Source organism: Cynoglossus semilaevis, chromosome 1 (assembly GCF_000523025.1).
Source record: "Cynoglossus semilaevis isolate Cse_v1.0 chromosome 1, Cse_v1.0, whole genome shotgun sequence".
Taxonomy (NCBI): domain Eukaryota; kingdom Metazoa; phylum Chordata; class Actinopteri; order Pleuronectiformes; family Cynoglossidae; genus Cynoglossus; species Cynoglossus semilaevis.
The window spans coordinates 14,690,496-14,701,506 of NC_024307.1; the positions used below are offsets into that span (position 1 = coordinate 14,690,496).

An 11,011-nucleotide genomic window follows, 5' to 3' on the forward strand; every position below is an offset into this window, starting at 1 on the left:
GGCTGTGTGTGCAGCGTGATGCAGAGGGAAAACACAGAAAGTGTCCTGCTGTAGATTTTCTCCCTGATTTACTCACGTCAAGTTTGTCAAGTCAACTTCATGCCTGAAGCCTAAATTTACACCAAAAACCAAAAATGTTACCTAATGGACAATTTTGACTTTATATTGAACAAATCCCTAAAATACCCTGTAACAGGAATCAATCGGAGGAAGGGAGCGGGAAGAGAGAACCGTCTGTAACAGGAATCAATCGGAGGAAGGGAGTGGGAAGAGAGAACTGTCTGACAGGGTAGTACAGTGTGATGATACTACTTTACCAGTTGTATTTACGCTGATATTGATTTTAATAAAAATCATGTCTATTTCAGCTAATCAATATCAAACCAGTAGTCGTTTCGCAGACCAGACTCTGGTCTCAATCACTAGGTCCTGGTCTTGTTATATTGAACATGAGGTTCATCTGGTAAATTATGATTAAATTATTAAATGTGGCGTCATTATTTATGTAGGTCAGGTTTCCCGATGTTTTACAACTAACAACTGATCATCATATGCTGTTGGACTCTATTGGATGATGCACCTGTCAATCACATGTTGACCGGTAACATTCAGATGTAAGTTCTTTATTTAAAGACTGACCCTTTAATTCAATAGATTACAGCTTTTTAACCTGGAGGTCAGAGAAGGTATTGCAGGAATTGTGTTATATATTTGTGCTATTTTTTTCACTACATTTATATTTTATTATTTTATAAAATTAGATGCAATATTTAAATACACCTTAATGTGAAACCAACTCAGCGGCAAGTCGAGAAAAGGACGCTGGGAATGTTAGCTTGCAGTTAATAATGCAGTATTATTGTCATTGCACATTCACAGAAACATACTGTACTCACAGCTATGTGTCTGGGGACCAGTGGAATATATATATACATATATAAATACAGTATATATATAAACTCACTGTCGTGTTTAAAGGATAATTTGATTTTTTACCTATTCTAATCTACCAGGGAATATTTACACATACTGTGTGTACTTGTGCTTCTGCAAAGAGTGAAATGGTTATCTATTAACCATCTATGGATTTCACATACAGAGTCAAAAGGTTTACTGATGACTCCATTCTGTTCACTGAGTGACATGAATATTTGATCGTACAGAAAGTGGACCGAGTTTTCTTTTCCTTGTGTCTTTGCCCAGTCGGGCAGAGAATACAGTGGTTCAGTTTCAGTCTCCTGCCTCCTCTGTATTATTCTTGACCTCCTCTCATCTCAGCAGCTCCGAGTCTGGTGGGAACACAGCTGAACTGGCAGTAAAGCTGCAGCCACAGCAAACCAGTGGAGGTGAACGGTAATGAAGTCATGTCCTCTGTCAGCGGTTGCAGCTACAGTGGGGGGATTCTACTGTAATGGTACCTGATAGAAATATTGCCAAAGTAAGCATTAACAAGGATAGAAAAAAGAAAAATATTTAGCCTTTGTAGTTAAAAGGTTTCTAAATATTATTTTACCCCGGGTGGCATCATTAAAAACAAAATTAAATTTTCTTTTACATCTTATTTGTCTAACAGCCAGTTTAAGGTCAACTAAACAACCACTGACCCACAACTATAAAACTAATGTATTTTTGTGTCTGGTTTGGCTGGTAATGTTAACAACCACCAGCTGTGGGCTAGCTTCTTGCAGACTAATATTTAGATTATTTTAAAAATATTTTTGTCCAGGTTATAGGTTATTTCTGATCTAAGGTATGGATATATTTAGGCTAAATTTAAACCATTTTAGTCGAATTCTTGGCTAATCTTTTGGGTGGGTTTAAGGATTGGTTTAGCTATATTTCATCCTAAATCGACACATGATTAGCTTTTTGTTTCATATTAGTTATTTGAATCCACTTTTAGACATTGTTAGCATATGTTTTGGCTTTTAATCCAACATTCAGCTGTTTGTCAGCTAACCTCTAGCCACCTGTCTTTATATGAGGTTCGGTAAAAGTTTTACCTCACATGTATTTGGCTACAACAGTTTTTATTTTATGATAGGTAAAAAACAAACAATTTTGAAATAATCTATACTCTATATGACAAAATACTTCATGATGTAGGCCAGTATGGCAGGGGTTTTTGTTGACCTTTTCGACCAATCAAATACTACCACCAACATTTATATTCAATAATAAACCAAATCCACTTAACACTCAACATTCGTCTCCGAATTGGAGTTTTTTAACAACTGACTGATGCATTACTGCCACCATGTGGTCAAAAGCTGCGCTGTAACTGAGTTACAGTTTTGGCCCCCGCCCTATGGTTAAGAATTACTCCAGTATATTATATAAATAATAATGCTGTCTGGTGATGTAAGGCATTTATTTCTTGACTGTAGACCCTACAATTGAGACACAGGACCTGAGAGTTCACCCAGACAATTTTGTGTAGGAATGAAAAGGTGTAAAATATTAATTTGTCCTAGAACATTGCACTGACACCAGTTTTAAGGTAGCATCAGCAAACCTGTAATAAAAATGACACAAAAGTAAAACTAAATTTGCCATGAACCGATGGTTATATATAAATGTGATCGCTGCAGTCCCAGAGGCGTTGACTCTCACTCAGAGGAATTGACCTGAGTCTGACCAGTGTACAGTTTTTACCCACAAATCTGCTGCTGACCGTTAAAAGCTTTAGAAAACAATGAACTCAGAGATAAAGAGAGAACCGGTTACAGGGAGGTTGACGAGTTGCTAATCAGCTGAAACACAGATGTGGGAAATAACAGTGAGTGTGTGTGTGTGTGTTTCTGCAGAAGGACCTGCTCTGTGTCAGCAGCAAACAAACAGAGCAGACAGCAGCCATGTGTGAAAGAGTTGAACTCAAGATTGGAAACACATACAGTCAATCAATCAGGTAGCTTCATAGTTTTTAATGTGGTCATTTTCTGCTGTAATCCTACTTTTTTATCATAATCAATTTTTAAATGTTATTTGTTTTAACTTACATTCAATACAATTCAGTTCAGTTAAATTATATTCACAAAAATGTATTCATTCCAAGGGGACAATAAGAAAACCAGCCACATTAACTGTTATCTATACTTTACTGAAAAAGAAATTGGGCTAATTCTTAACTCTCTCAATTTCTCTTTGCAAACTTTGCTTCCCACATGCTCAGATTTTGCCAATCTCTGGGGTAATTATTTTGTTTGTTCAACAACAAATCTCTAAAAAATTAGTAATTTTTGTAAAAACATTTAACCAACATTTTATTTTTCCTGTTTTTTGCTAACATTTTAGCATTTCCTGTGGACCTACCACAACAGCAAACACGTGTTGATTTTCTATGGAGCAAACGAAACAAATGAGCATTTTGATTTCATTTTCATTTTGTAGTAATCTGTACTTAATCTGAATATACAATTTTTGTATATTTACGTGTATTTTTGCCTTAATGAACTCCTGTCCTTCATTCATTCCTCCAGCTCCATCTCCTTTCTCCTTCTCCACTGGGCCTACATTTGTCATGCAGCCAACGGCTCTTCTCACAGGGGGAAGCTGATCCACCCCAGGCACGTTTCAGCGTCTTCCTCTGCTCTGACAAATTCCTACCAGCCACTTACTCTGAAAGGCCGCATTGTGATTCAACCTCACACTGATTCAACCGCTCCTCCAAGGGAAAAGGGGGAGAAAGAGAAACAGGAGCAGCGGTGCCCCCGTGGACTGTCCAACCACTCGTCTCCAAGCTTTTCCCGCCTGTCCTGGGTTGTCTGTCTGTGAAATCCCCAGGCAGAGCACAGAGGAGGTGATGGTGCCTTCACAGCCCACGGTTCAGACTCACAGTAGCCTTGGAGGATCTCACCCTATACCTAGTGTAGCCCTTTTCCCCCCCTTCTTTTACAGTTCTACAGCAATGGCAGCAGTTTGTGTAATTTACACGCTTTCCTGTGTTAAACATACATTTTATTCTAAAATCATTGTTTTCATCATTGAACTGAATCACAAAATTAGCATATAGAGCTCCTTTAGTCTGATACTGTGGTAAAAATATAGGAGGGATCCTTCTTTAGTGACCCGCTATGCAAGAATGAGGTTCGACTTTCACTGTTATGTTGATTTATTTTGTTGTTTATGTTTACTGGCACTCAGGCTTTACTTGACTAATTGACTCATTTGCTTTTTTGTCCTGCTATTGTTGATGTGTTGTGTTGCAACCCTGTTATTTGTTTAAAAAATATTTTGAAAACTTAAAAGAAAAAAAAAACAGAAAAATGTCCTACACAACAGAAACAGCTCATGGAACCAAAACAATAAAGGCATAAATGATAAAATATTATGAAAATGTATTTATTTATGTATGAGATATTATATATATTAAATAAATAAATAGTTAATCAATGCTCTATGTGATATATGTGAGTGTGTTATGTGTAAAACAGAAAAATATGGAAATGAGGGAATTCATCATTAGTAATTGTGTATACGTTTTTGGCGTCGTTGTTGACAGATGCAGTTTTTCCCACCGTAACTGAAGGACGCACGGGGGCGTGGTCTGGGCGTGGTTATGTTAATGAGTAACCATTGAGTGACTAGAGTAGATGCTGTGAACTGAAGAGCAACAGCGGCAGGGAGAGGAGACACTTGCTGTTAGAAACAGGAGCCAGAACAGAGAAGAACCGAGACAGATCACTTTCACCGCACACACTCACAGCATTAACATCTCAGCATGGCTTCAAAGTGTCCCAAATGTGACAAAACCGTCTACTTCGGTGAGTTTTCTGTCTGTTTGCGATCTTGCCTGTTTGAATGTGTTTTGTTTTGATGGCGATTCCCGCTGCAGATTCTCCTGTCAGGGAGGGAGCACTTTGGAGCCAACGTGCTTTTTTAAAAAAAACCTAATTTCTGTCAAATTCAAATTTTTATTACATAGACAGTGCGATTTGAGTTTAATAAATCACGGTTGATTCATTCACATCCACAGACACGAGCACCTTTTTAATTAGATGATGTTGATCAAGAATTCGTTTTCACTTAAATTAATCACTTTTTAAGTGATGCTTTGAATGGATTCAAAACAACTGCTATTTCAAGAGTTTTAATAAATTCAGTATAAATGCACCGATATATAAAGGGACAAAACTGTATGTCAATTAAAATTTGACAACATTTTGTGACTTCAAAATAATTCTTTTCATTAGTTCTCCTAATATGTAATAAAAAAAATGAACGTTTCGATTGCAATTCCTCACTCACTTTTATGTCTACTATTTTATGTCTTGTTTTTACTGTACAATGTCCTTGGGTACCTTTGAAGGTGCTTCAAATACTTTTTTTTATTATTATAAATAATATTTCTGGGGGCCGTAGTTCAGTTGATTTAAAAAAAAAAAAAAAAAAAGTTTATTTGGTTCTGAATTTTTCCTAAAATTATTTCGGCTAAATAACAGTATAGTAATTATAATGATCTAACTGATGACTACTTCATTTTCTAAGCTTCTAATTCACCACTTACACAAATGATGAAGTGTTTTTTTGCTTATGTTTTTACATACTGATTTTTTTACATGTAGGAGCTGCTGTTGTTGTCAATGATTTACAGAGCCAGTTTTTGGGACTAGATTACAGATCAAGCAATGTGATCTTGAACAGGAAAATATTATGGGTAAAAGAATTTAAAAAAAAAAGTCAATCTACACCAATATTGACTGATGACAGTTATTTTGATTTTGATCTGTGCTGTTTTTGATTTGAAGTGTTGCGTAAACAACCCAACGTGACAGTCTGTGTTGGACGGTTGCTGATGGTGAGCTGTTGCCAAGAGTGCAGATTGCCATATGCCCAGATTGCCCACTCGCACAGAAACACATCATGCTGTGTCAGTGGGTTGAAACCTGTAAACACGCATCTTTTCCATCCTTCTGCACAAAAGCATGTGGAGCAAGCTATTGAGCAAAGAGCTCTGATAAGCACCAACAGTATGAGATCACTGACCTGTACCAATAACATTACTGCACGTGTATCAACATGCATCACGTCCATTTGTTCAAACCTTGAGAAATGTTTGTTACTGTATAACAATACCTCATTGGGTGTTACATAAGTCACCTGGTCATGTGGTCAGGCAACATAGAAAGTGTGATGAAAAAGTTTTTTGAGGTCATCCATGCATCCTGGACATACATTACCATTTACCGCTATGATGTAAAATAACCTTTTCTATTAATCTTATACTAAAGATGTACATACCCAAAATACTATGATACTATATTAAATACCTCTTGACAGATGTTTGGTTAAATATTAGTATTTGTTCCATTTGGTTTGCCTTGCTTGCTAACAGCAAAACAACAGACAAACCTCTGGTTGGATGTCTGCTAAAACACTGCGTTGCATTGAATGAGAAGCATGTGCAGACAGAGATAAAAGCGTGCGCTCGACTGTGATTATAAATCTGCATTTTTTTTCTTTTGTTAAGCCTTGGATCTAAGGGCTTTCCTGCTCACATCAAAACAATATAAACATGATTTAAGATAAAGCTCAGTTAGAGCCACCTTGGCTGATCTTGCAGGATATAAACCCTCATATTTGAACTTTTACCCCCAAGATAAGTTAACAAGAAGCATGTCAGAAACTGCCCATACAAATGGTTTAAGTTTAAAATGCCAAGATTAAAGTAAATAAAGGATAGAGCCCTGCTGTCATCATCAGCACCCTGTTAACTTCATTTAAAGAAAACATGCTGCCATTTACGCGCAGCCTTGAGTGTTTAAACAGTGTTTATGTTTGGCCACACACTGGGGTCAGAGAAGAGAAATCCTCTCTGATCATTTTCAGAACAAATGAGTGCTGTCACCGAGGGGCTGAAGTCAATTACGGGAGTGGATGGAAGTCTTTTTACGTAACGGCCGTGTCAGCGAGCATCACAGCTGCTGCCCGTCCGCCGTGGTAACTGATGTGGAATAATATCTGCACAAAAGAGAGTCATTTCTCCCTGCTACATACAGTATATGATGAGTGTGCTCCAGCCTGAGAGTGCTGCAGTCAGTGAGTCACAGCTTCAGTGTGGTGTTGCTGGTTTATTTTATGTAATTCTCCTAGTGGAGTTATTTTTGGATGGGGTGTGCCTTGTTGGGTGGAGGAGGGTGATGATGAGGAGCTGCTACTGGAAAGCAGCGTGGGTATAATTGGCCGCCTGCGTCAAAGCAGGGAGGATGTAGAACGTGAAGGCACGTGTTTATGACCATATTAAAGTTAAGTCACTGCAAGGGAGTCAAAGAAGCGTACGATAGGACATGAGAGAGAGGCCTGCGAAGGGGAAAAAAGTGGGAAAAATCGGGCCTGTGCAGCAGCTGCTGCGGCCGCTGCCGCTGCTGCTGTGGCTGCTGCTCCTGCCCACAGCCTGAAGCATCAACATGATGTCAGTGATGAATGTCAGATTTTAGAGAATGAGCTTAGCAGCTCCACCTACACGTTCATCCTACTCTTGTTCTCCAGAGACGCCAGAACTGAGGTGAAATTTCAAGCCTTCTTCTGATCTGCACCAGGACATGTGTTATTGATAGAGATAATTGTATTTCCTGTCTCGTTTCTTGCTCAGAATTTACACTTCTGGTGTTAGTGATTGGCGGTTTTCTTTACTCAGCTGTTATTGGCCCACCCTACAGTTACCCACCTGGTTTCCCCAGCTGGTGTTGCCCAGTACTGAAGCTTTGGTGGTGGTGGTGGTGGTGAGCCACAGTCTGGTGGAAATTCTTCTCATTTCATTGCTCTTCCGTCCGTTATTTCACAGTCGACTGGTTCATAGCGGTGACTCTTCACTTTCATGGCTGTTCAAGGCAAATGTTGGTAGTCAGTGGCATTTTCTCTGACTTTGAAGTGTCTTATCTGGGTTTGGCAGGGACCTGGCTCCGCTCTGTGTTGGGGTTAAGGGTTTCACAACACTTGGTGTTGTGAGTTTCCTAATTGTAGGGTTAAGTCCACGCTGTGGCCATGCATTTCTGTAGTGGCTTCTGTTAAGTGGATGCTTTTAATACACCAGGGACGATTGGCTGATATGATCACATCTAGTGGAAGTTTTGTGCTGTGTCCTTGCAAAACACAGAATGTCTACACAGATAATTCAACTTATACAACTCATCCTTAATTTGCAGTTTCAGAGTGTTTTTACACAGATAATTCAACTTATACAACTCGTCCTTAATTTGCAGTTTCAAGTATAGTGTTACACTGTACCTTGTTTTAATTGGATGTTCAGCTTGTTATTCTCATCACTGTGGACAGGATGCAGATATGGATACATAAATACAAAGCTTAGAATATTCCCATTTCAGGAACTGTACTTCAGGTTGTCTGTGCTTGCTTGCTAACAGTGAAAATAATGTAGCATCATTGTTTTTTTCTACTAGGCGACCAAAAGAAGTCTCTGCTGGATCATTTAATAACTAATTTGAAGGTGTGTCTAAATCAGTTTTTACCTGGAAACCACAGCAGTACTCCACTTAGTGGTTAGGTGATTTTAACACACTCTAATTACAGAGACCAGATAGTGTGTTTGGATCTAGAAATTTCAGAGAACATTTTTTACAAATAATTTTTAAGATGCTGGGTTGTTCGTTGAGGTCAATGTAAGATAACCAAGTTGGCCCCCTGGTGGTCCACTGCTACCCTTGCTCTACATTTGTGTCTTTACAATAACAGCAGTATGCCTGTGGCTGGGCACTAATACATCAATGTGCAGCTCAGTGAATAAACAAGAGCTTAATGTGAAGTATTCACTAGTGGGTTTTATTCACTGATTTGTCTCCCTCTCTGGCTTGTCTACTTCCACTTGTTCATTCATATGGAGTTGCCCGAGGCCTTAAATTCCTCTTCCTCATGTTTGTCCAACTACATGGGCTAAGACTAAAAGAGGAAATGGGCTGAGGTGGCTTTAAAATAAGACTCTCAAAGTGCCTCATGCATTATAATGAGAAACAACGTCTCTATTAAAACAAGGCTCTTTCTGTCTCTGTGCACGTTTACTACTCCAGCCAGGCAGAATGCCGTCATCCTCTGGGCTAGATGATACCAAACTTTAAGCCGTTTCCCACAGATCTCCCTTTTTTAAAGGCCACTTTTCCTCTCAACATCCACACAATATCCCTTTTTTCCTTCTGTCAGTGCGAGACTACCCTGTTTTCCACTTAGCCGCCCAGTGGTCTGTGTGTGAATGTGCCTTGTCAGTTACGTAACATTATTTCTTGAGTGGTTGCCTCCTGTCCATTTTCTCAGTGCATGAGCTGCCAGCTACTGTGCACCTCTCAATGGGGCTCCTTTTCCTCTGCCTTTTGAGACCCAAAATATGATCTTCCCTTAATGGAGATAAAACCTGCTGGTGAAGGTCAGGTAGCCCACCTGGAAACAGGTGAAAACATTCCACTTTCTGTGACCTCTTATGTAAGAGCAACAAGGGACAGAGCTGGTTGTGTGTGTGGGTAGCCCAAACGATACAGTATATGCTGATGAATCAAACCTTGTGCATAATTTCTCAAATGTGTTTTACATGACGTAAAATGAAAAAATGTTCTTTTAGATAATTTAAATGAAAAGTTTCAAACGTCCTGAACAGAAAAACATACACCCTGACCTTAGATTATTTTTGTATGCCAGTCTTGACCCTTTTTGTGAATTGAAAAGAACAGTAACATTATGTTAAAGATGATTGGAAATTGACAGTAAGCAAAAGCAACCTGCATCCAATTGGTGGATCTGATGATTATCCTACCTGTGGGATGCTCATGTCACCAATGCTAATGCTTGTGACCCAGACACAGTGGGGATAGTGCCACATTCAACATTTTCGAACAAACATTCTTAAATCTGTGGGTGGAAAAAACAGAAGAGGTTTGTGCGCAAGTTGTTGGCAGTGTCACCTAACTTAGGTAGCTTAGGTTTGGTGGCTTTTTATTTAGAAAAAAAAACGTCTTGGGTTTTCTGCCGAACAGAACCAGCTCCTTGGCTGAATGCACTTTGGTATGCAGTACTTGGTAATGTCCAAAAACCCACCGTGCTTGTTGTTGTTTGAGTTTGGCCTGATTAAAGGCTTGGTTGACCCAAGAATCTGTGGTTAGCACTGCTCATTTTAATCTAATTAAACAGGACAAATATAAAACACTGCCTTAAAAGGTCTAATTTCACACCTCACAGACAGACCACACCAAATGTGTCTCAAAATTGTTATAATGTCAATTCAACATCTACAGTGTCGTCAGTGTTTCTAAATCTTGCGTGTCTGAACTCATATTTGGTTCCACCCTCTGGTGATGTGAACCCATCTGTTCATCATTTCCCACAATACCGCGACCAACAGACACACAAACAAACACACCACCCTGCGCTCCTTTACCCGTCCTGTCCTCCATCACTGACAGTTGAGTCTGTGCTGGAGCTTCTCTTGTTTTGGGCTTCAGAGAGAGCAGCGTGAATCCTTCACGTCCTGATAAACACTGTGCACCTGACTCACTGAGCATCTGAGTCTGGGCCTGGAAGTCCGACCTGGGAGGTGGCTGAGTTCAAAATCTGGTCTGTGCGGAAGGAACAAACAAGGACATTGTGTTTCCTTCTCAACATCCTTTCTCTGTTCAGCTGCTAGGAGTAAAAACACGCTCTCTCTTAATGTAACGACAATGGGCATTCATTCCATCACCTCAGGGGAGGCAAAACTCAACTCTGCTATGCATTAGAGAAATTCATTAGGAACATTTTTTTTCTGGGGCTCACACTGTGGACAGGTCACAGATTTGCAACCTATTTGCTTGTATGGTTGAGTTATCAGACTGAAGGCAGCTGTGGATTTTTAAAATCCTTAATATTTTGGAATTACATCAGACTGCAAACTAGCTGGAGGAGACAAAGTTAAAGATGATGAAGTTTTTAAGAAGAATTGACAATTTCATGGAGAATAGTAAAGCTGCAGAGCAGGATGAAAAGAAGAAGACCTCAAAGAATATCCATGGATGTAGTGAACAGGGACATGGAG

At 39.3% G+C, this 11,011-nt stretch overlaps 1 protein-coding gene across 1 annotated transcript in view; it reads left to right on the plus strand.

The window, feature by feature from the left end:
• The first annotated feature begins 4,585 nt into the window (after positions 1 to 4,585).
• crip2 (cysteine-rich protein 2) overlaps positions 4,586 to 11,011 on the plus strand; it is a 20,525-nt gene continuing 14,099 nt past the window's right edge. The window contains exon 1 of the mRNA XM_017037847.2: positions 4,586 to 4,763. Coding sequence (XP_016893336.1) covers positions 4,721 to 4,763 — 43 coding nt within the window. The 5' untranslated portion in view covers positions 4,586 to 4,720. The remainder of the gene's footprint in view (positions 4,764 to 11,011) is intronic.